This window comes from Atractosteus spatula, chromosome 9 (assembly GCF_055471065.1).
Source record: "Atractosteus spatula isolate fAtrSpa1 chromosome 9, fAtrSpa1.hap1, whole genome shotgun sequence".
Classification (NCBI taxonomy): Eukaryota; Metazoa; Chordata; class Actinopteri; order Semionotiformes; family Lepisosteidae; genus Atractosteus; species Atractosteus spatula.
This window is the reverse complement of record NC_142714.1, coordinates 41,290,912-41,317,968: the sequence shown is the minus strand read 5'-3', so window position 1 is coordinate 41,317,968 and position 27,057 is coordinate 41,290,912. Positions and strand designations below refer to the sequence as shown.

At 38.1% G+C, this 27,057-nt stretch overlaps 1 protein-coding gene across 1 annotated transcript in view; it reads left to right on the top strand.

The window, feature by feature from the left end:
- The window catches only part of LOC148828576 (short transient receptor potential channel 5-like), an 84,319-nt gene that overhangs the window by 12,752 nt on the left and 44,510 nt on the right, over positions 1–27,057 (top strand). Inside the window, exons 2-3 of the mRNA XM_088925776.1 lie at positions 13,953–14,353; positions 21,038–21,559. Of these exons, the coding sequence (XP_088781902.1) occupies positions 13,976–14,353; positions 21,038–21,559 (900 nt within the window). The 5' untranslated portion in view covers positions 13,953–13,975. The remainder of the gene's footprint in view (positions 1–13,952; positions 14,354–21,037; positions 21,560–27,057) is intronic.

Sequence of the window (27,057 nt, the reverse complement as noted above, 5' to 3'; positions counted from 1 at the left end):
GATGAGAGAATGGCTAGGAAGCAGATGAAAAAGGGGATAAAGAAATGGGAATCTGGAAATTAAATTCCAGGGGGAGGTGTACTGTAGAAGACATGTATAATTCCAGTTGATTCCTCTGGAAATGACTACAGATTAAAAAAAAAAGACCAAATGATCTTTGAGTGGTGTATGTTAAGGATGCGAGTATGTTAAGGATGAGTCAGTCTAAGGATGATTTTGGCTTCTAAAGGCTTTTTAGAATAAGAGATTTTGAACCACTGTGAAAGGACACAGACAGAAAGGTCTGTGTAAATTATTGTGAAGAGAGGTGAAGTGAGGGATTAAACCTAGAGAGATCGCTGATCCTCATTGCTCTGACATGTTCTCTGAGATGGCAGGCCAGGCTTCTTCTTGTTTCGACAATATAAACTGAAATAAACAGTCAATGCGATTGATGACTTGCAGATAGCCAAGGTTGCTATGGAAAAGTATACCGTACATAGATTCAGTGGTATGAGATGATTACTGGTTCTGTTTGTTCTCCATGATTGCACAGATCATTTTGTGTGTCTGTGTAGAGTTTGCTTCATTCTGTTCAAACATACAGTACGTTGTGTCCTTGTCCAAAATGTGACAGTTATGGGAACACAGACGGTTGCTCAAGGCTGTTTCCAGTGTATGAAATACCCTGGGAAGAAGGTCTCAGAAAGGAATGGGAGAACGTGTGCATATTTCCCTCCATCTACTCTACAAGGGCCCTGGTAAAATAGTTGTACAGTATGCACTGAACTGCACTGTGACTTCTTGCATCTCTAAAGAGTAGCTACTCTAAATTGTCCCCATGGGGTTTATCCCTATTAGAAAGGTGGAGAGACTCCTTCTTTCATTACCTCTCCATAAATGGAATGACTTTGGAGCTTCATTTTCTGATTCAGATCAGTTCTGGTTATTTGACAAAACAAAACAACAAGTACAAGAAAACCATGAAAATATATAATGAAAGTAAGAAAACATTATCATTCTGGCAGAAGTATAATCTGCTACATGGTCATTTTGTTCTTTCAGTTAATGTGCAGCCTTTAAAATCTGTCCTAGACCAAAATGTAGATAAAGACACAGATGGGATACATTATATTTTGCGATCCTATGACATCTTCAAAATGAAAGGTATACAGTATGTCTACATTTCTTTATCATTTCAAAATGCCTTCCAGCACGCATGGTTTAGGAAAATGAATCAAATTAAATCAGCAAGGAAAATCAAACAGATTAAAATATCCTTTAAAATACCATGCAACCATTCTTTGTAGAAGTCCACTAATCAATATTATCTGCAGGCACAATGTTCAAAAGTCACTACTAGAAAAAATAACAGAATGTGATTTTTATAATAAAAATATCAGAGCACAGGTTAACTCAAGGCAGGCAAAGTGTTGCATTTTATCTTCTTTTATCCTGACAAATATAAAAGTCTTCATCAGAGCACTGACCAAAATTATTGCAGGAGATGGACCTGGGATGCCCTACAGATGGCAGAGGAGGGAGTCAGGCAAGAACCCAAACTTATCAAAGACCTGATCTGTCCAAATAGATCAATACAAGCAGGTGCAGTATTCATATCCAGTCAAGGTCAAAACTGGAGAATGTATCAGAAACTTTTATTTTCCGAACGAAGGACATTTGATCTCATTACTAGATTTCCAGAGTTATGCATTTTACAGGTCCAATCATTCATTAGAAAATTGGTACTTCTGTACATTCAATGCAAAACAGTCATATGACATTTTATTGTAGTGTATGCAATAATGAGTAATCAATTCCTCAGGTTAATCACTTGTTGTCTATATTATTACATTTTCTATTCCGTGTTGTGCTGAAGCTCCGGTGCCTTGTTCTGTATCTTCTGAGCTATAGTAATTCACTGACACATATTTGTAACAGGGTTCCAGTCTTCAGGACTTGAGATGACAGATCACCCCTGACTGTAGCATTACACAGAGAGTAGTTCTGACTGGTAGTTTGAATTGTGCTGTTTTATGGGTTCTATTGTGCCTGGTTTTGATTCATGTTAAAACTCTCACATTTTAACTAGAGACAGAAAGCTAATGTTCTTGAGATAAGGTAATTTATTTGCGAATGATCCACTGACTGTTTTGTTAATGAAAACACTGAACTTCGAAGAAGCACACATTTATCCCTTTATATTTCAAGTAGTCTCAGTCAATGACTTTCAACATTTTTTTCTGTACATTCTCTGTCTGTAGGATTTGTATTTACTACATGTATTGCATTTTACAATATCCCACCAGTACGGTTAGTAAGATAATTATAATTGAGTAACTTTATCCAATTCAGGTTTGCAGTGGAGCCAGAGCCCGTCACAGCAAGCGACGGGTGCAAGGTGGGGTACACCCTGAATGGGATACCAGTCCATTGCAGGGCACACACGACCACACTCACACCAAGGCCAATTTTCACTGAAGACAGTTAACCTACTGTACAAGTATGACCTGGAGTAAAACCATACAAACATAGGGAAAAATATACAAGCTTCACACATATAGCACCCCGGGTGTAGAAATGAACCCAGAACCCCAATGTTCTGAGAGGCAGCAATGTTAACCTCTATGCCACTGTGCCACCCTGATAATGTGAGTAGTAAAATCTATCATATAATATAGGAGCAGACTCTCATTTTTTTTTTACAGAGAGTAACCCTTTTTAAAAAACTGAGGCTATGAGATGTTAGAAAGGTTTTCTCTGGGAAGAGGTCCAATCCTTGACGAGGCTCTGCACACATTCCCTCCAATAGACTTGGACTTTTGTTTGTTTCCAGCTGTTGGCTGTAATTACCAATCAATTACCATAGATCACGCTTCGCACTCATCTTGAAAAAGCCTCCTCTGTTTCACCTTTCCTCCCTCTGCACTGCACGTACAGTAAAGGCTGTTTACTAATGTGGTAACCATGCCAATCCCATCTCCCCCCAGGATACCAAACAGAGTGGCTGTATTTCATGATTATTAATGTTGTTCATTTTGCTTTGAGCTCCTAATGTCAGCGTACGAAAGCACGAGGAGGTCTGAATCCATCACCTCTGAGAGATGTTGCTGAGATTAGGGAGCAGGATGGAGAGCTAAGTAAGGCAAACATATGGAAAGGGGAAATCATTTGAATGAAATGTTCACCTTCAAGGGAATAGCACCTGCCTTCTCTCAGCTAGAATGACCCACATCATGATCAAAAGAACTTCATTAAAGGTGCATATTTTGTACTGAAGCATCTTTTGGGACATGAAGTTGCACGTTGCAACATACATTATTTTGCTTTTTAGAATTGTTTGAGGACATTACTGTACAAACATCTCCATTGAAACAGCATATTGTGAAGCTTTCAATCCATTCTGTTCTAAGGCTTTAGTGCAATATACAGTAATGACATCCTTCCCCTTTCAGGGGCACCAGGGACACAACGATTTTAAATCTCATTAACATTATTAGCTACTTTGTGAGATTTTAATACTTGGTTTTTATGTCATATTTTAGTGTTTGCTTTCCAATGCTTTAAATATGAATCTTTAAGGTTGCTGCAGCAAAATGACGCACACAAAGTCATGCCCCAGACGGTAGCCATAGTAGTTGTTTAAGTTTTAACTCCTGACTACGACTTGTATACATCACAGAAAAAACAAAGACTTGAAGACAAGCTCCTCTAACACACCCTCCAGAGAGACATCAATTAGACTGAGAATTAGCCCCACTTGGAGGAGTAGTAAATCTTTCACTGACATTACTGAGCAATCACAGGAGGCATTAGTTCATCAAAAACCAAAAGACCCATCCTGCACTGGTGGCACTCTGCTATTTGTGCACTGCTGCTTAAGGAGTGCTAGCCAGCTAATGATATAACCTGGGTTAAAACCAGCAATATCTGGGCCATAGGACACAATTGTTTATAGAGGTACTGTAATGGATAAGTTACAATTGATTTGTATAGATCCATTTTTGTGTCATATAATAATAATAACATCACTTTATTAACCCTTTACAATTTCTTGCATTAGGAATTATCTTTTCACATACCCCAGCTTGCGCTCCATGAGACACACAGACAGGGAGAGAGCCTGGGGTCAGAGCACAGGGTCTGCCATTGTACAGCGCCCCTGGAGCAGTTGGGGTTAAGGGCCTTGCTCAGGGGCCCAACGGATTAGGATTCCTCTGCCAGCTGCGGGATTTGAACCAGCAACCTTCTAGCCACAGGCACAGATCCTTAGCCAGATACAGTATGTGAGTCTTAAATACATGCCCTAGATGACTTTATACCATACTGTACATCACAGACAGCTTGTAGCCTGACCCACATTAACAGCTAAAACCTAACCCAGCAAATTAATACTGAAGACATATAATCCATTTAAGCCAAGAGCTAAAAACACCAAATTAGTGGGAATCATAGAAGATTTTGGGGATGCTCACACAATTGGGTGTCATGGGTAGATCTGTGGTTGTGGTTTAAGCACAGTCCCACTGTGAACAATAGAGGGAAGGAAATGAGACTTAAAAAAGAGGGGCACTGCTTTCTTTAACTACCTGATTGACGATTTGACAAAATAGTGCTGAACTATAATTCACATAATTCCTAATGATGCCTGAACTGGGATATTTAGAACCATGCCACCAGGGAGGAAGGCTGTGACTAAAGCTAATCTTGTTAATGCAGCATTGATTTGCCAGGATAAAGTAACTCATTAGTCTGATCATGTAATTTCAGTTAAATTTTCATGTAAAACACAGACACATGCCAAATCAATGAGAACTAGGTCTTATGTGTGCAAGGACCTCAGTTCATTAACCATTGCCATTTAAGAAAAATGTGTGCCTGTGCTGATTAGTGAATTTTAACCCGAGAACTGGAGGCATTTCTTTACCCAGAAGGTTGTGGCAGTATGAAATAAGCTACCCGCTGTAGACATGGTATTAAAGCTAATACTGTTTTTTTTCCAAGAAATAACTAGATATCCTTGGAGCTACTAACCATAAAATTGGCTAAATGAGTCAAATGGCCTGTTCTCGTTTGTAACCTTTATTACAGTATATTCTGACATCAGCAGTATGACATCTAAACATCTAAACAATGCAGTAATTTGTACTTGGCGTTACTGAGTTTGCACAGGGATTCGGACAGTAACAAAACTTCTACTTGATGAAATACTACTACTGATCAATGGTGTATCAGTTGATCTTAGTCAAAGGCATTGACAGAGAGTTCTGCGGCAGAAGAACTTGCAATATGTCTGAAGAATACAGTTCAAGAAGGCTGTAAAACTGCAATTTATTAAATGACAGAGCAAAGGTTAGAGCCATGAAGAGATTGGTATTGCCTAAATTGCTGGACACCCTATACCCCATGACTGGGCACATCAGATACTACTTGTCTGTTATCAAGGAGAGCTAACCAGAGCAGAAACATTTCTCTTACAAGTACCTCTTAGGTTCTTGGACCAGTTAGCTGAGGTCTAATCAATGGAATAGTCTTTTCTGAATGGGACAATTGCATAGTTGAGTTGAGAGCACCAAGGATTCTGACAAATCAAATCAAACAGAACTTTTTTCTCCCTAAAGCAATTTAATATCTCTCGCCAATCTTTAACAAAACTGAAAATGTGTGTCATAAAGGCAAAGAAGGAAGAGTAAATCAACTTTATAGGTAGTATTACACTGCTTATAAGGCAAATTTTATGGTCTTGAAAAACAAAACGGTGATACATAAACTAAGACAAGTTAACTGAGAAGACATTATATTAAGGCCTTGGATATCTGTCTCACAAAAGCACTTTCAGGTTAAATTACACCTCCGAATGGCTTCAAGGAAATGCGGGCGATTTGTTCAAATTTTATGTGAATGCTTATCTATCTAGCATAACTTCACTTTGACTTCTAATTGAAATTCTAATAGAGGAAAAGAAATATTTTACATGCCACATGTAGTACTTACAGTACATGCTGAAAGCAACCAAGAGCTGTAGAAAAAGAAGTCCCCTTTGACATTTAACTGCAGCAACAGCAAACAGCAAAAGCAACAGCTTCTTGCATATCACAGTGTGCTGAGCAGGCTTGCAATGGCTAATGTATGGAGTTTCCTCATTGGTTAGAAATACGCACTGCAGAATAAGCAACATTGACTGTTATGAAAAAAGCATTCTATCCCCACTGCAACCACTCTGACAACTGGCGTGACTGCACAGATAACTCCTGTCACCTTCAGAAATACAGATGCCATTTTTAAAATGGACGACATTGATTCAGATTGCTTTCTTAACTCCCTGTTCTTAAAGATACTCAGTGTGATTGAGTGCTCTGGAAATAATTCTACACCCAACAAAGTGACACTTGACATGGCAGCTCCTCCACTGAGGCACATGTTTAGTCATAATGCATAATGTTATTTCACAATTCATTGTCAATCTTTCAAATCAAACATTGATCTGGGTTTTCCAAATTTCTACTTTTCTACAAAACAATATTTGTATCAGATATGGGCAAATGTTAAGGTGGCATTAAAACACAGCCAAATTATTGGTCTGCGTTAAAACAGACATCTTGATGCTTTGAAAAACAACGAGATGACAAAAGTATCTGGTTCAGGAAGATGTGGATGATTCCTTTGAAGAGTAAATTTGAAAAATGTCACTTAAACGTTTAAAATAATCCCTTAATATTGTGATTTGAGACCAGGCTAATGACCACCTGGAAGACTGTTTGCCTCTCACTTGCAGTAGATGGCCTTGTGATACAGAACTAAATTAGATGGGTTCAAACTGTGAGGACCAGACCAGGGCTCCTAATTTAAAAATAATCTTTAGTAGTGCACTTACTGTACATTGCAAAACAATTTTAATTTTAATAGCTTAGACTGAATACTCTTTCATTTATGACATTGTTTATATATCTATCACTAATATTAAGTGTTACTGAGTTACTGGGGAGAGTAAAATCTTTTCCACTCCTTTGAAGTGAAAGATATTTTGTGTCGGACCGAACAGCTACAGTTAGCTCAGAGTGCTACTGTGGTCACATGGCCACATACATTTTCATGTACCGTACTTTGACAGGACAACAGGACAGTAATATCACAAATATCTTTTAATTTACAGTATTTAAGAAAGCATATTAATTGTAATTAAAATCCAGAAATAATGAGGGCATGACTGAAGCCTCATCCTGTATCTTGCATTGTTAAATCTGTCTCTGATCAGAGACTGTAAATGAATGCAAAACAGAAGAAAATCTAAATGAATAAGAATTACTAGATGAATGGAAATGTTGAGGTCTCCAAAATAAATTTTTTCAAGACCTCAATTGTTAGCCAGTCACTAAGACTGCATATTCAAAATGCTGTCAATTTGTTTTCTCTAAATTCACATCTGTAGATATGACACTGCATTAACTCGGGTATACAGTACGTGCCCAGGCTTTTTTCAAGTTTAAAAACATTTATTTCTAGCTATTCATTTATTCTTAACTAAACTATTCATATTTTTTCTTCCATTTTTTGTTAAACATGCTCACTTGCTCATATCTCCTCACACCTGCAAAGGTGAATGATGTATGGTCAATATCTGTATTTAGATATTTTATTAATACAGATACAGATTCTGCACTTGCAAGAGAAGCACATTCCCACTGGCTGTGCCCTTTTGATGAATCATAGTGACTAATGACTTTTTATACAGAACAGTCTTCTTAAAATACTTTGTTTCGTCATGAACAGCATCAGAAAAGAAAGGGCACAACTGTATAATGACTTTAACACCCCCTGACGTCCACACCATTCAAAGAATAACTTCTAGCATTCCTTTAGGATAAATATAAAATGTATACAGTTTAGCTTTCGGGACAAGGAGACACTTTGGGTTACATGTACTGTATTATTAAAGGTCAGTTACAGTGCGAACATACCACATTGTACAGGTGCAAAACAACATTGGGAAAAGTCAATGCGTCTGATTTGTGCTAAGTGATAGTGTACTAATGTGAAGAGCTGCAATGTACTCATTTAATAGGGCTTCTTCTGAGGAACGTGCACATTTCCATCAATGAGACTCAGTAAACAAAAAAACAATATTCCTGGTTGCAAAGTAATTTCATTAACAACGAACTGTTGTAGTGTGCGGGAGAACCATGTCTTTATAAATAATCCAGGTCTGTCTGGGACAACTGTGAGAGCAAAACATCCCTTGCAGGTCAGATAACCACAAAAAAAAAAACATATTTTTTTTTTTTTGGGGGGTGAAGACACATGGTACTAACCCATAGAGCAGAAGCAAAGAGTATCAGCCTTGTGAAGGGGGCATGAGGTTGAATCCCCAGACCAGATAGGAATGAATTCGTAACCTCTCAATGCTCAATGAGTTCATTGTTTCTGTCAGCCATTTCCATGTACAGTAGTCTCTTGAGGGAGCTGATATACCAGAAGCTCCTAGGGCAGTGCAGTGAGTTGCGTTCATAGAGGTAAAGGGGAACTCCAGTATACTAGCCATGCAGCCTTCTCTAAATTAAGAACATAAGCATTGGAGATCCCTGCTCACCACAATGGCCTGTGGCATGTTTGACCATTACGGGCAAACCTACAACCCTCAAGTCTTCTTTGTAGAATTGTAGCTTGTGTCATTTACAAAGAGGAGACAATGAGACTGTGAGTCACTAGCAAAGCCAACTCCACAGAAAGGGGGAAAATGATTTAAAAAACATGGGGAAAGACTACAAAATAAAAATGAAATGTGGTATGGGGGGTTAAATATGTGGTACAAAGCAGAAAAGAAATGGCACATCTTCACCAGATAGTGAAGTTGTCATCTGTGACAGCTCTTATGTGGCTCCGGTGGTATGTCTGACTTCATCTTTATGCTATCCATTCAATTTGAGTACATTTTCACATGTACCTCTAGTCACTTAAATCAGGTGTCAATTTTTAAATCCATCACAGTGCATGCATTGTCTGCACTCCTGACAAAGTGACATTTGTAGCAACAATAGTACATAAACCAGGTTGTAATTAGAGTCTAACAAGACAACTTGTTGTAGAGGTACAGTACTATTAATTATTAATAAGGTGATCAAGTATTGTGCTATTTGGAAATTTAAGAAATACCTATGGCACTTTGGCACCAGCATATCTGCACGATGTATGGACAATTCGATATGACTGGCAAAGATGATAGTATCTGGAAAGGATTTGTATTGTTTGTCATCACAAAAGAAGCGATTACAGAATCCTAACAAAGGTCCCAGACCAAATTCTGGCTATGCTTTGATGTGATTGCTGTTCTTATCACGTATAAAAAGCAGCTTCATCCTTCTTTTATTGTCCACTGTCATTTTCTCACAGTGTGGTTTTACCTTACTTTTGATGTGATATCACGTGATGTGCTTTACTTCTACTGGGCCATGTGATATGTCGTAACATACTGTAATAAACAGTTAATAAAAAACTTTTATTCATATGAAAGATTTATTCAAGACTTGGCAGACACCTGGCAAATTTAAATTTAATGTAGTCAAGTGCAAAGCAATACATTCAGATAATAAATTGCTCTATAAATATAATTGATTTGCACTGAAATAGAGAAAGCAACCCACTTAAGGGACTTAAGATTTGTATATTGACTTATTATTTTCATCTTCCAGACAATGCAGAGAAACAAATGAAATCCCAAGGTACAGCATATAGTGAAAAAAGTAGAATTTAAATAAAAGGTTATGCAACTACTGACACCTCACTGAGAATACTGTATACATTTCTGGTCACCATGTTACAATAAAGAATTCTGCTCTAGAAAAAAAGGAAGAGTAGCAATCTGAACAAATGAAGGACAAAGGAACTACCTTTCTTTAGGGTTGATCATAGAGGATTACAAGAGAATTTGCTACAAGTATTCAAATGATTTAATACTTTATATGCAAAAAGAAGGAATTAATACGTTCTGTTACCTGTGTTTGGACGAAGAGTTGATTAATACATATACCCTTAATTCAGTGCAACAGCTGCTCATACTGTACCTCTCTACCGAACTTGTAAGGACACTTCTTCTTCATCACAACTAATTGGATAAGCACTTAAATTACATTTTTGGGATTAGTTTTAAGCTGTTTCTGTGTGTGGTTAACAGACAAGCCCCAGTCAAAATAATATACTGTATCAACACTGTTTCAAAGGCTGAGCAATAATGAAGGTTTCTGGCCAGTGCTTTTTTTCATTTCACGATCTTTAGGCACACGAAAGAGGTACAGACCTTTCCTTTCATCCTGTCTCTTCAGTCACGGGGGGGTGTGCCATAATTTGAACAGTGCTGGATCTCTGACATGTGGAGTACCTCAGCTCCTCTCACACAATCCCTGTTTTAGCAGTTTATACCATGTGTCCTAATTGTACAGTATCTCTCCAGCTCAGAATGTGCATTTGCCCCAGCGTAATGGCAGAAACAGTTGCTTTTTATATTCAAAAGCCTGACAGATAAATACACATCCACAATGGTACTATGTTGCTGTTTTCGAAACATTTAATCCATTCTTAAATTCGGGCCAAGGTGAGTTTGTTGTGCTGATGTGTCTTTGATTTTTTGTTTTCATCCTTGACAGTTAATTAGCATTCTTGATTCCTTACAAGGTGAGCTCTTTTATGCAAGCAACATCAAAAACAGACTGGTTTGCTGTAATTGAAAGTCAGTTCTCTGTACTCATTCTGGAGCAGTCTAAAAATAGTTAAATGGTGGGGCAGGGCATCATTCCTGTCTTTTTTTTTCCCAGACTGCAGGTGAACATTTGTTAAAGAACATCACGCTATTAGCTGCATACATTTTTTTCTTCCAATGTATCAATTATACAATGTCTGTAATATAACAATATAACTCTGGGTGGAATGGTGACGTACAGTAGTTGTTAGCATTGCTGCCTCGCAGCGCTGGGGCTCTGGGTTCAATTCTATACCTTTGGTGCAATCTGCGAGGAGTTTGTGGTCTCCACTTATTCTCTTAAGGTTTCCTCTGGGTGCTTTGATTTCCGAACAGTCCAAAAACACACTGTAAGTTATTTGGCTTCTTGTGTCTGTGTCTCCCCTGCATTGGACCCATCCAGGGTGTGTCTTGAGCCCATTAATAGCTGAGATAGGCTCCAGTCCCCCTTGACCTTGAATTGGAGTAAGTGGTTAGAAAATGGAGGGATGGATGTCTTAGTAATTGGTAGTTTAATAACAAAGGATCGGGTACATTTTTATTCCATGCTGAAAAGAAAAGAGAGATGACATTTCAGCTGTGAAGCCTTCTTCAGGTGTGATACCCTTTACCTGTTCCTCGTGGTTTAATAACTATATCTATGGCCAAATGGGTACAGTACCTCAGGACTGGGGTTGGTATCAAATTGTTGACAAGTCAAGTCATTCTTTGCCAGTCATTGTCAGGGAGCCATTTATCCATGAAGCATGAATCATGTGCTTCAATGTAGGGCTGAGAACACAGACAGTAACATAGCCCAACACACGGACAAAGACAAAGTACAATTTAGTCAATCCAACCCAGCCAACATGTCTTGGGGTGGTGGGAGGAAACTGGAGCACCTGCCACAGGACAACATGTGCAACAAACAGACTCCACAAAGAAAGACTCCTGTGGTCAGAATGGAAGCTAACTGCCCAACTGCACTGATATCCACATTCTTAATTCACCTCTGGCATCTTCTGAGCTCTGTCAATGGCAGATTGCTCAAATTAGAAAAAGCCTATTTAAAATAAAACAAACCCTAAAAACCATTCTCTTTTAAAGCTCTAAAACCAACTCTTATTCAAATTGATAACATTTAAATGCTTTGCTACAGTTTCCTGTCCTGGCCAGGCAGCAGAAGAAACATCAGGGGCTTCTGCAGTTCAGCTGTTGCCATGGAGACTACTATGCCTTCAGCCATGACTAAGCTTCACTGGTTGGATCGTTTTTTAAGCAACAGAAGTGCATCATTATACTGTACCTTTTAACAACCATGTCACTCGTGGAAAATGTGATTTTGGCTGTTAAAACAGTTGCAAAAACAAGACTAAAAATGTGTTTTTTTGAGACCATGGACAGCACCTGTTCGCATTTGTTGGTTCCATTTTCTTTTTGCAATAGTTTTTTTTGCACAAAACAGCATTTCACACCATATTTTGATTTCGATTTTATCCTAGTTCTCTGGTTAAACTGTCAATCGATCTTTCTGATTAATCTGCATAACCTTATTACAGATATTTTCATCCTGGAATTATAAGATAATTAAGATAATAACTATGTAAAAGTGATTTTAAAACTTAGAACAGGAGGCACTTTTTATGCAACACCTGGAACGAGCTACCCAGCAATGTTGTTGACACCTGACTTCTTTCAAGAAAAAACGAGATGAGATCATTGAATCAATAAGCTACTCACTACTGATTTGGGTATACTGGCTGAATGGCCACCTCTTGTTTGTATCTTATTTTTCCTTGATAACAAAAAACGAGTAAAGTTCATTATTGGTTTTGGATAACCACCGTGGGTTGTATACCAGCTTGGCTCTTAATAGCTAAATGGAATTAATTATTGTCTTAACTCATCTGCCAAATTTTGACTTAGAGACTTAGAGTTAAGGGATTTTTTCTTGGGGGAATTTATTTGTAATACCTTATATTGAAGGTTGTGAACTTTGGGTACCAATCCAGTTTGCTATGAGTATGAGTATCACATTGTATTTGTCTACATAACAGCACTCTTTTAGAGAATTTGAAGCAACTTAGAAAACCAACACTTCCAACACATTAATGTAAAGAATCAAGGCTTTCATGTAATATGAGACAGGTCATTCACCTGAATTTGTGAGATATTTATTTTTCATAGGATTCCCTGCTGCTGGTCCGTGTTTAATCGATTATCTCTGATTTTGTACCCAAGATAAGTAAATGAAAAGACATTCCTAGGAAAATAATTCTCAATTGAAGCAGAAAGAATGTGATCTTTCCTGGTGAAGAATTTAATCAAAAATTTAATTGAAGACAAAATTAAATTATTGCTCATCATAATAAAAAACACAAAACAAATTGCTTCGCTTTCAAAAGGAACACACAATGCCACAGGTAATCAAATGTACCTATTTGATATTAAGGAGTCACAGTGCTCTTAAAAGGAAAAGATTCATTTTCATCCAGTCTCTGTTTGCACATTCCAAAGCAAAACCAAAGTAATTAGGTGGATTGTGTTGTGCTACAAATTCAATTAATGTTCATTTAGCAAAATTATGTATGCTTTAATTAAGAATGAAAGCCAGTTTAGGAGAAGATGAGCATATCTTAACAGAGAACCAAAATAACAGCTAAGCAGTGAAAAATAAAAGCCCTTTGTGGAACGGTGTGTTGCTGCAAACAAGCAAGTGAGGAATGAAAGCATTTGCATTTTTTTTTCAAAAGTATATTATGTTTCTATTTTAAAGTAATATTAGCCAGTACAACTGCAGGGGTAAACAGCTCTAATTGTAAAACTAGCCTGTAGGAACATTTTTGCACCACTGCAAAAACATTATCAGATTCTGTCTCAACCTTTCATTTCAGCTTGATTGTGGAGACTTAATGAATATAAATAATATAAATAACAGTGCACTGGGACCATGCAATATGGACTAATAAAATGTTTTGAGACATGGAGGTTTAACACGACACATTATAAGAGCTTTTTATCCTCGGTGAAAAACCTATTGCTCCTATATGTCCATGAATGAAGTCTGGAAAATTAGAATAAATTGAATAAAAAAATATTTCTGGTAGTTCTTGTGCCTTTACATTGCACTTTATTGGTTCTAGGCTTGTAGGTCTGGCTTACCTGAAACTGCAGGGGAAGGCTTTCTCCTGGAGTAGTAACCCTGTCTGTCCTTGAGAAGAAACTGCATTTAACTTCAGTTCCTCTTTCTTTTCCCTCCATTCAGCTTCCCTCCTTGCGGCGTGAATTATGGCGCAGCTCTACTACAAAAAGGTGAACTATTCCCCCTACAGGGACCGCATCCCTCTGCAGATAGTGCGTGCCGAGGCCGAGCTCTCCTTGGAGGAGAAGGCTTACCTGACGGCGGTAGAGAAGGGCGACTATGCCAGTGTGAAGCATGCCCTGGAAGAGGCCGAGATCTACTACAACATCAACATCAACTGCATGGACCCGCTGGGCCGCAGTGCTTTGCTCATCGCCATCGAGAATGAGAACCTGGAGATCATGGAGCTCCTGCTGTGCCACAACGTGTACGTGGGTGACGCGCTGCTGTATGCCATCCGCAAAGAGGTGGTGGGAGCCGTGGAGCTACTGCTAAACTACAGAAAGCCCAGTGGAGAGAAACAGGTAGAAACCATCATTTACCTAACATTGTTCACTGCAAAGTAGCCCGGGTTTCTTTCTGGGTCAGCCACAGCATCTTAAAAAGTGTCTACAAATGATCAGATCAGATCACTTTATTGGCCATATACAATTTCTTGCATTAGGAATTTGTCTTTTTGCATACCCCAGCTTGCTCTCCATGAGACACACAGGCACACAGACAGGGAAAAAGCTTGGGGTCAGAGCGCAGTGACAGCCATTTATACGGTGCCCCTGGAGCAGCTGTGGGTTAAGGGCCTTGCTCAGGGGTCCAACGGAGTAGGATTCCTCTGCCGGCCACGGGATTTAAACCGGCAACCTTCCAGCCACAGGTGCAGATCCTTAGCCACAGAGCCACCACTCTGCCCTGTTTTTTTTTTTTTAAGGCGAGTGCTCTAATACCAGTGGTCAGAAGAAAAAGTCCACAGGTTTTTAGGTCTGCTTCATCAATAGCACAAGAGCTCAGGAAAGAACGTCAAACTAGATCAATTAAGTTACAGCGGGAGGTCTATTACTGATGTTTAAAAGAGTCCTACAAAACCTGACGTGAGTAACACTGGTCTATTGAATGCTACAGAACCCCTTAGCCAAGAGAATGAGTCAGTTTAAGTTTGTTTCACACAAACACAGTAATGTTAGAAGTGATATACAGGAAGTTACAGAAATAGCCTAAGTACAGGGTCATTTTTTTGTGTCCAGGAAGCAGTGAGCTGTGAGCCACAATGTCATTCCTGAGAACATCTAAAAAAGTACAGAATTCATCATTTGCACCATGAAATCCTCTGAAATGCGAAGCCCACTGCCCCTTCCTTTTTCTCTAGGTCTATAACACTGCTAATTAGAACCTGATATCATATTCTATCAGTAAATGGTAGAAGGGATATTAAAAAACAGCCCACTGTTTTTTAATCACCATACTGACTTTGCCAAAATGCAAACCAAACTCATTTGTCAGTCAAAAGCCTCTTGCCTCGTTTGTTACCACAAAGCTACTTAAATCATGGTACTGTAGTAACTCGGTGCTCTACAGTTTATCTCCAAAATGGATTTGAACTTCTCTAGCTAGTATTTTTAGAGAATATTTGGAGCCTTCCAAAAAATGAGAAAAAATCATTATAAGGGGACACGGTATACTGCCTAAAGTCTTAAAAACTCTGTTACTTGTTAACTGATTTGAGAGCCTTTTGGGAGAGACACTATTATCCAAAGTAAATAATATTTGCACTCACTTTTACAGCTGGGGATTCTACTGAAGACATCTAAATGAAGTATTATGACAAAGCACTGTTGCACACCCTTGTCACACAACCACTGATGAGGTCTCTCAAATCTACCGGGTTCCATAATCACTTGCAGTACCTATTCCACCCTTGTCATCAGTCCAGAAAATTTGTAACGGAAGGACATTATCTTAGTTTTAGGTTTTACTTTTTGTTAATTTCATTTGTGTAATGAATGTAGTGGTTATTTGTATGTGTCTTACCTGGATCCACAGTAATGTATTTGGCTACTGCCTGTTATGCCATGTTACTGTTTGTCAGGCTACAGACCTGACTCTGGTTTAAATACATGTTCATTTACAGGGCTTCTGCCAGAGCTTAGGGTATTTACAGTAACTCGTACTCGTACGTAGTGTACAGCAGTCTAGTCTTGTCTTGTCTTTGTCCTCATCCTTGTATATGGTGGGTAATCTGGTCCACTTTTTGTTTCATAGTTGGATGTGTAGTACAGTAGGTTGGTATAGTTAAAACTGTTTGTTAGAAATCCCCTAGAGAAACTGTGGTTTATTATTTTTGTTGTATGTGAGGTTTTTCCTCTTTTGTATTTTTTTTTGCTCCAGAGCACTTCAGTAAATAGACATGTTTTTGCACTTTATTTTTGTATCCAGCCAATTTTTAATTAATTCTGTGACCACACACCCTTAGACTTTCAACCAGACTGCACAGTCACGGTTATCTTGGTAAAGATACTATAGCAGAGTCTCCAACTGGTATTTGCATCCATGACCTATCAGCCATTTCTCCCGAGCTTAACTCACTATCCCACACTGGTGCCTCTGTAACCAATGCAGATTTAATTTATTTCATGGTACTCATGCTTGTAAAACATTAGTTTATTCTCATAACCAATGAGATCTTACTGCCTTGTAGCAGGTATATTCACGAGTAGCTTAAGACTCAGTCTGGAGTGTGTCACCCCTACTGCACCCCTTCTCCTGATGGAATATAGGAGTCTTCCACACCTTGCACTTATTCTTTTGATGACTAACAGTGCATAGAGAGTTTGACCTAAGGAGTTTAGTACCTATTCTTATATTTCAGGGAACCAGGGTTATAGAACTAAGGACAAGGAAAGGGGATGGATAACCACAGACATGGATTTCAGCAAAACCACATTTTTAATAGACAGACCCGAAATTTTTATGTCTGAAGCAGCTCTGACAAATCCTGAGTAGGGGTATTTAGCACAACAACAAGGAGCCTTTCAGAAAGAATATGTATTCTTGGAGGGTTGAAGACACCTTCCACGTTTAAAGAGCTGAGAAGTCAAGAAATGGACCCCTTCAATTCTAGTATGGCATGAAAAAATAATAACCAGGTACACCTTCAAGATAGATTGTAACAGCAATCTCATTCAAAAGAGATAAAAGTTAAAAAAAAGGATCAGTAGACAAATTTCAGGGGTTAAACCAACAACTGACACACATCAATGTTATCCTATCAAAAGGAGGGTTTGTGATTCAGCTGTTTTCTGTTCTCAATGAGGAATTGGTGTGCAATTAAGTTATAGTGAAACTGGTTTAATTAATGGGCTTCACAAACTAGACTGTCTTTCAAAAGTAAAAAAAGTAGACATAGTTGTTTAACAACAAAAATATTGTGAATTTAGCCAGTTTCACTAGAAGTACATCTTAAAATCTGCAAAAGTCATGGGAAAATACAATACCTTAAATCAGGTCTAACTGTAAGTAATGTATTCTGTGGGTCATGTGTAATATATGCAGTAGGTTATAATATAAGGAGGTGACTTCCATTGCCTGAATGTTTGCATACATATCCTATTTCTCAAGGTATTTTTCAAATAAGAACAATACTTTGTGGGCCAATGTGTCCTTGACAGAGATTTGCTCAGAAGTGTGAAACGCTTCTTCTTTTGGTGCCGCTGAGGAAACTTACTCTCCATGCTTCACTGAACTAATATCACATACTTTAGAGACCCTCCTGATTATTGTGAATGTCTCACAATGCCTTTTTTCATCTGCACATTCACAGCTGCTGGCTCAAACTCATCAATTGTCAAAGCGTTAGGAAAATAAATATTGCAAGAATGGACAATTTAAGAGCATACATAATCTGAAGCCCAGAAACCTCTCTGATTCCTAGAGTGCACAACAGGTGATCAGTGGGGTATCATAATAGTGTCTTATATGTGTGCAGGCTAGTTCTTCACTGCACTATTGTACCAGCTGTGAAAGGAAAAGCTTCTTTCCCTTTCAGACGGTGGGTCTCTACTTTCAATAGTTATCTGACTCATTACCTTGGAAATGGGAAATTCAGGTTCATATCATTCTCACTCTGACTAGGAGGCTCCTGGCTTCTTTGACATCTTCACTCTCAATTTCTGATTAATTTGAATTTTCATTCAAAATTAGGTGAATTAAGTTTGAAAGGTGTTCAACCGAGCTACTGTAGATCCTGCAGTACTTTGAACCTCTAACGGCTGGCGTCACCCACCACTGTTTTACATCAAGGATTTGATCATCTCTTCGGGACAAATCTGCAGTAGAATCTTATGAGTGTAATTTTGGCCTGACCTTTCTGCAACTATCAGGAGCTTGAAAAGGGAAAATGAGAAAAAGTCTTCTCTGCTAGGCTGCATGAGTTGTAAATAAAAAGAGACATGAAGAAAATCCTAATCCTCCCTTCTAATTAACAACTGCATTAATTAAGGCACTTTAATATTTTAATGTGTGACATACTGTAGGTTTTCTTAACTTCCCCTATTGATTAATGCATTTTGTCAAATGGTCCTCTTCTGCTAACTAAGCTGTAACCAAACATTGCAGCTGTAAAGTAATATGACATAAAGTAAAATACAGTATGAAGTAAACTGACATAACCAGTGACTGGAGCGATTTTGGGGGAAAAATGCAAGAACACACAAATATTTGCTGAAACTTTTCTTTCCTGTGGCAAACTGGGTCCCTAAAACTGTTATTCCACAACCTTTTTCATAAAGCAAAGTTTGTCACAGTCACAGGGCACGGTCAAAATAATTTCCCCTGTTTCAAAGTGGAAGAACAAAACAGAGATCAATTGGATTGCAATTTAAGGTCTAACTTTGAAGCTTGCACAATTGTCAGTGACTTTGCCTGAGTGCATGTGCTTGCCGCTTCTCATTTTAATGTGCAGCAGGGGTCCACTGTCTGAACAGAGGAATCCTTTATTGTGTTACAGTTCTGATCAGGTATCTCATTTACGTAATACACCTCAGGGAGGCTAGAATAGAAAAAGGAGGAAAAGAGTAACACCCACATGTAAGTCTAAGTGAGGAGGGCTGAAAGAGCACAAATTTCTACAAAGCCTCTTCTCTTATGGAAGAAGACTAGTAATAAGATAGTCATTCACCATTCTCCTTCGTATCCTCAGAAGTAACATTTCATGAAAACAATACCACAGTTCATTATGGGTTTCCTCTGGGTGCCACAATTTCCTTCCAGAAGACTTGCTGCAAGATTAATTGGCTTCTGTGAAATTGGCTCTGGTGTAAGCATGTGCATGCTTGTGTCTATGTGTGCCCTGAGATTATAATTATAATATTATACTAAAGGTATAATTACACATTTACTTGCCTTAGAAGTTACGTTAAATAATTACTTGGTAGCAAAAGATTTTAGAACTTAGTGTCAGAATTTACTATTAATTTGGAGCTTTCACCATTTAATCCCCAGGAAGGAAATATACTGCAATTCACTGCTCATGTATATTAACTTGCCCTATCCTTGCCAGGTAGTATACTGTACATCTTAAGATTGCCCAGAAATTCTTGTACGTTCCCAAAACCAAATTCAAAGGTAGTAAAAATTAATAGTAAAAATTCAAATTTCCAGATACTGTACCTGTGTGAAATACGTACTGTAGAAACGTGACACAAAAAAATTCCCGGTAAATTTCCTGGTCAATATCATGGTAAATATCATAATCACATTCCTGATGCCTTGAGAGAAATATAGTGCTATTGAAAAATGTATTTTCATATTATTACTGCCTAATATTCTTGACATAATTTATATGTAACAAATATACTGTACCTTGTCACTTAATCTTTTGTGACAATGGGTAGGATAAAGAGAAGTGCTGCCAGTACTGTTATTTATATACTGTATATTTTTTCTCACATTCAGCTTATTTTATATAAATATTTTATAATACTTTAATTTGTCCTGGCCCAGTGATAGCAGTACTTCATGGGAAGTGAACAAACATACCCCTGCAAATACTAAAAGAACAAACTGAACTCAAAACTTGTCTGCTCCTTTAATTTTAAAGAGCACCAAGTCCTTAAAAACAAACATTTAAACTCGGAGGGATTTGCAGTTAAATTCAAAGGCTCTTTAAAAAAATTAAATGCTTTATTTCTCTCATCATGTGATCTTTTACATTGAGTGTGATGAAGTGCTATGCAAAATCCTCATCACATGACCTCAGATGAGATTTTTAACTTGTAATTTTAAGTAGATTTATCCTTATTTGTTTATTCATCACCATCAAACTAGAATAAAAATATAGCAGAGTGTATTTGTAATTTAAAATATGAATATTTTAAACCCATACTGATAATTTCATTGGTACATTAGTTGAAGTTATTTCTATTTGTCTTACCTGTTGAGGATCCAGTTTTGTCCTTATCGCCTGTCTCTTCCACCATTTTGAGTGGACTTACAGACTCTGTTTCACTTCCATCTTAAATGGAGTCTTACATGTCCATCAAGAGGAACTGTGGGCGGAGCTTGGGCATGGTATAGACTAGTAAGTCAGTCTTGTCTTAGTCGAGTTTTAGCCATGCCTTAGTATTGGATTAATATTGGATTGTTTGGTGGGTTTATCCATTTTCTAAACACCTTATCCAATACAGAGCTATGGGAATGCCGTAGCCTTTCCAGGCAAGCAATGGGCACAAAGCAGGATACATCCTGGACAGGATACCAGGCCATTGCAGGGCACATACAGACACAAGCACAGATTTGCACATGCACCAGGGACAGTTTTCCTAGAAGCCTGTATATATTAGGACTGTAGGAGGAAACTGGAGCACCAGGAAGAAACCCACATGAACACAGGGAGAACATTCAAACTCCACACAGATAGCACCGCAGGAATTGAACCCAGGACCCCTACGCTGCAAGGCTGATAAGATAACCACTGTGCCACCATGCTGCCCTATCTTAGGCCAATACCACTTAACCTCTAGTTCCCTGAAGGAGCTGTAGTTTTTGGTATTTGTTGATATGTTTGTCTGTTGTAAATATTTTCCCTGCAAGAAGAGCACCTCAAGTGTGCTGCTTTTTTAGCACTTTTGTGACTAGTCTGGGTATCCCAAACAATGGTAGGTTCATTCTCTGCATCAGAACTATTTAAGTGTTCACTTTCTCTTTACTGTCCCCGGCAGGTCCCTTCTTTGATGATGGACAACCAGTTTTCAGAGTTCACTCCTGACATCACCCCTATCATGCTGGCAGCCCACACCAACAACTACGAGATCATCAAACTGCTGGTCCAGCGCAAGGTCACCATTCCCCGACCCCATCAGATCCGCTGCAATTGTGTGGAGTGTGTGTCCAGCTCAGAGGTGGACAGCCTCCGGCACTCCCGCTCACGGCTCAACATCTACAAGGCCCTGGCCAGCCCCTCTCTCATCGCCCTCTCCAGCGAAGACCCCATCCTCACGTCCTTCCGGCTGGGCTGGGAGCTGAAGGAGCTGAGCAAGGTGGAGAACGAGTTCAAGGCGGAGTACGAGGAGCTGTCCCAGCAGTGCAAGCGCTTCGCCAAAGACCTGCTGGACCAGGCGCGCAGTTCCCGTGAACTGGAGATCATCCTTAATCACCGCGACGACCAGAGCGAGGAGCTGGACCCGCAGAAGTGCCACGATCTTGCCAAGCTCAAACTCGCCATCAAGTACCACCAGAAGGAGGTAAGAGGGCAAAGGCTACAAGACATGATGTTTTTTATCCATGTTTTTAAACAGCAATCAGACACCAGTTCTTTTTTCTCCTATGAATGACTCAAAGGACCAAGATTCCCACGAACCAAAATCCCCCACTGGGTAAATGTCAGCATACACAGGGTCATTATTCAGTTAGTTTTTAGATCTGACATTTGTGCAAAGGTAAGAATCCCTGCAGGTCTGATTTTAAATTTTAAAATTCCTGTCCCTGAGGGGCAGCATGGTGACCTAGAGATCCGTGCAGCTGTAACACATTCACAGTTCTTGGGTCTGATTCTGGGATGTGATGCCTTATGTGTGGAGTTTGCATGTTCTCCCTAATTTTGCATGGGTTTCCTCTCGCCTTCTAAAGATATCCTGGTCAACTCTGGATCACCATGATTACAGATACGGATGGAAAGAAAAACTTACACAGGGTCATTGTCATGTCACCTTTATAAAGAGATAATTGAACTTATCCTCTGCGTTCAACTCTGTTAGAGAAATTTTAAACTTTAAGTGCTTAGTGTATTTAAGCCTTTTAAGATTAATTTATATTTTCTACATTCAAAAGAGAGACAAGTGACCCAAGCCAGAAGAAATAAAACGTCTTTTAATAACTATAGGCTTCAGGAAATTTAACACTACACCAAAAATGTTAAAACTATAGTATTCAGAGCTTGATAGGATTCCTCAGTTTTACTGTACTAAAGATTACGAACCTTACCTACCTATGTTCCAGTTATTCTGCCTCTTCACTCTTGATTTACAGCTGACATATATTTTATTTATTCCAGACATTCATGTCTACCTTTCATTGTTTTGTTTTTAGATGCATGACTAATGTTTCTATTTTCCCCAGAATATACTGTATGTGAGCTACAGTATGTTAGTTGCTAACAAACATGTTCACTGTCTAGATTTGCAGCAATGGAGAAATATTGATATTGCCATGACTCAAGATTTGTGTTTGAAAAATGGAGGAATATATATATATATTGGAGTGAGGGTTAAGCTGGAAAGACTAACATATTTGAAAAATGTAATTTCAATTTTTTCAGTTTATTCCCTATGACATTTGAACCAGACATTTATAAACCTCCTGTTTTAATTAACTGATTCTGGTATTTTTCTGGGTATACATGTACACTCTTTGAATGGTGTTAAATATCACATATGTTATACATCAAAATCAATAATGTTATTCCTTAAGCATCTGCAACATCAAGAATGCGTAGGTCCAATCTAGAAATAGTAGATCGATGCTGTGTTTAACCCTTTTTTTTAGCTTCATACTTCTGATCTGACTATAATTTTGCCTCCCAAGCTCTTTTTGGCCTACACAAAAGAGAGACACTACCCATCCTTCTATCAGATAACCACAGCAGTTTTAGCTTTGTTTTAAGTGATAAACTTGAATGTGCCACTTGATGGCATTTAGATAGAACGTTACTGCACGATGTGTATTTGGGTATTACAACCAAAAATGTTTTTAAAAATGTGGTCGATGTCCCTTTATGGGGAGCAATCAAAGGATTCATCAAAGATACAGTAGTTCTACTGTATTCACATTACACTAAACACACATAAACCATGTCTTCTGAAACACTGAATTGAAAATAAGCTGATGTTTCTAGAATATACTCAAGAGAACATTATTCTTAGACCACTGCACTAAGAACCTTATTAGAAATAATTAAATTAATTGCTTAGACATTACAATGTGTTTTTTGATTGTATGGCAAATCCCATTAATGGCAATTGATTGCATAGCGGTTTACTATCTTTGAGATGCCACAAAGCTGAACATTCAGCAGTATATTCCTGTCATTTGATCAGCACAGGGGTATTACTGGCAAGTACCATACAAATAAACTTCACATTTTGTTGTTTTTGTTGTTTTGTTGGACTCGACTGCAAAGAAAATATATTTTCCAGGGAAAATAAAGCTTGAATTGCATTGAATTTCGTATGTTTTATTCTGCGCAGCATGGTGAGTCAGTGGTTAGCACTGCTGGCTTGGAGTGCTGGGGCCCTGGGTTTAATTCCTGGGGTCTTATCTGTGTGGAATCAAACTCGTGTCTGCGTGCGTTTCTTCTGGGCGCTCCAGTTTTCTTGCACAGTCCAAAGACATACTGGTAGGTTAATCAGCTACTCGAAAAATTGACCTTGCATGTCTGAATGTGTCCTGTGGTGGATTGGTGTTCCATCCAGGTTATGCCCTGCCTTGTGACTGCTGCAAGCAAAGATGCCCTATAACCCTGTATTGGATGAAGTGGTAGGAAAATGTCCAGATGGATATTTTATTATAATGTATACAGCTTAGACATTCAATTTTGGGAAATATGAGAGGTATCTCCAATCCCTATTACTTCACATAATACATATAGCAATTGAAGAGGTTTCTTATCAAAGTAATGTTAAAAATAGGGCTTCATCTGCATTATATACAGCACAGTATGTCTATTACAGGCTATATACAGTATAAGCCCTTTATAGCCATTTCTATTTGGAATAGAGTTTGCTGATGAGGTCATTTTCAAGGACAGCATTTGGTATCATTCAAATACTGCTTCCTAATATACTAACCTTTAGAATGCACCTCCTATCTTGTTCACAGATTATATTTTACACCTCATAGATGGTATCTAGACATAGACTAATCTCCTGGATACACTGTATCTAGGAGGAAAGAGGCAGGTAGGAGCACATTGATACATACAGTATTTTAGAAGTGTCAAGAATTTTTTCATTATTCTAATCAGGGATATTCCCTGTTCACAATAAGCACTTTTTCTGGATTGCTGTTGTTGCAATGAAAACTGCATTTCCTTTGGGGAGGGGGGGGGGGGGACTGTGTTGCCGTGCTGTTGCTGACAGTCAAAGTCTTACTGCAAAAGGGTCCCATTGTAGCAGTTTCAGTGTACAATTAAATAAAATGTAACAGTGTGGTGTACCACTGAGGAAAATAGGAAAATGGCTGAGGGGATTCTTGTGAGTTGGTTCATTTTAATTTTTAGTTCATTAGTTCATTAAACTTTTTATTGAAGTTTTACAAGAGGAACAATACATCAAGATGGACAACTGAACAAATATACCAAGTTATAAATCCCCTAACTTACTGACCTGAGATCTCCCCCACCCCCAACCACAAACCGTAGAGCCTTAGGAACACAGCAAAAAGTAATAAAAGTGTAGGTAATCAACTTAAAACAGAATAAACCCAAAATAAAGACTAAAAATACAAATAAGGATAAGACAGTATAGACTAACTTAAGACAGTAGAGAGGCAACAACAAAACACTGCTTTTGGCTGTGCTGCTTAATCTTCAGAGTCGTTAAGCGTTAAGTTATCAATGAAAGCTCAATGCTTACTGTACTTCATTCCTTTGTATTGTATTGTGTTCCAGGAGAATAAGAATTTGTTTAATAGCTCAAAAAAAACAGTCATTCTGAACATTTCTTTAACTCCAGGCAAGTGAAGACCTGTGTAGTTAATATTAGCATAGCTGCTGCCATCCCTGTGGTTGAACTGAATCATGGGAGAGGAAACCCAAGTAGCAAGTCTGCTGCTGTTATGGGAGCTGACAATATCAACTTTAATACATACAGTATACCTTCTCAAGCCAACATATGAGATTCTCCTTGGAGAACACAGCAAATGCTGCACCATAATTAAGGGGACAGAGCTTCCTGAAATTATTGGCCTGGCAGGCTGGTATAATGTGGATGACTGGAAAATAAGAATTCATTTAGCATGTTAACACGCAAGTCCAAATTAATTCTAGCTGTAACAATATAAAAGGCTAAAGGGAAAAAGTTAAAACAGAATTCCAATAATGTTTTTGTCCATGTGTAATGTACTGCTCTTCCCAACTGAAATATACAGTAATTCATCAATTCATTTTTAAATGAAGTGGTGATGTTCTGCTATTGATCTGTCATGTGGAACTGAGCTATACAAAAAAAGAATGTGCGCATAGACCGTGGGGAAAATAGGTATGGGGACAAGAAAACGAACATTAATCTATAGGTACAGTATTGTGTCAGTTATGATTTCAACATAACATATTTTCATATATCAATGACAATTTTATTTTATGTAGTATCACTAATGATATACTGTATCAGGTCAAGATGATTCACAGGAAAGATCCACAATCCTGAAGGCACAAGAAGAAACTACATGAGAGTACTTTTAAAAATGAGATTATGAGGCTCTTCTTTACCCAAAGGTTTGAGGGATATGGAACATGTCAAACTCCGTAAATTTTAGAAATATCTATTGAGAATTTTTTTAAAAATCTTAGTACTTTATGTTAGATTTCTGTTAGATACAATACAGATGTTTCCATGATTAGAATATACATTTGCAGCTCAGTTTTACGTACTGTATGAATGTTGTACATACTGTAATGTTGACATAATACTGTATGAAAAAGAGTAGCAGACATCTAGTTTGTATACTAGGGGTCCTAAATTCCTAGATAGGGATTCACAGATTCCCTGCCATTGCAACTCTTTACTCCAGCTAATTCTTAATTAAAGTGATCTGTAGTAGCTGTGTTAATTAAGCAATTAATTATTAATTCAATACATAACTTACTGGACGATGCAAAGTTTTGCAATTCTGGGGAATCCTGGAGCCAAGATTGAGTACCTATTGTATAGAAATTGACAAACAATTGGAAACAATGTTGAACAACATTTAAAATCTGGAACAGGGGGGCACTTAGGTACACAAAGGGTTGTGAGAGTATGGAACAGCAATCCAGCCATAGGAATCAACACCCTGGACTCCTTCAAAAAACAGCTGGATAAAATCTTTGGATTAATTAGCTACTAGATACCTGTCTAGCTGTACCGATTGGCCACCTCTGGTTTGTAACTTGTCCATATGCTCTTAATAAGTACCCACAAATATTCCATTGTTTTTGGAATATAACTCCTTATTTGTACTGTTTCTGTGTTGCAGCAAACACATTCTTGTTAGTAGTGTACTAGTAGTGTTCATGACAGTGAGTTTCAATACTGCTTCTCATTGTAATTAATCTTGTGTTGATGAATGCAATGTCAACATTGATCAATCTTCTAGCAGCAGTACAAACAGGGGTGAAGTTAAATTCTTGTAAAGCCATAGGAATTCATAAGTTTGCACTGTGTGTTGATGGATCAAATACAAGTAGTGTTTGTAATGTACTGTAAAAACACACAGGAAAAGTTAACTGTATGGAAAACAGGCAAGGCACCTAATTTTGTTATGAGGGCAAAAGCATCAGTAACTTGCTTTTCATTACCATTCCTGTAAAATGTTCTCTAAATATGTACACTATGATCTGAAAATACTTACTGCATATTGGTACTTGGTAAATGTACAGTATTAAATAAAGAAGCCTTAGCAAATATAACGAAAGATGGATCAAGGAGAAAAACATACTCCACTCTCACAGCCCCTAGCAGTTCTGCAGATGTTTGTTGTGGTATAA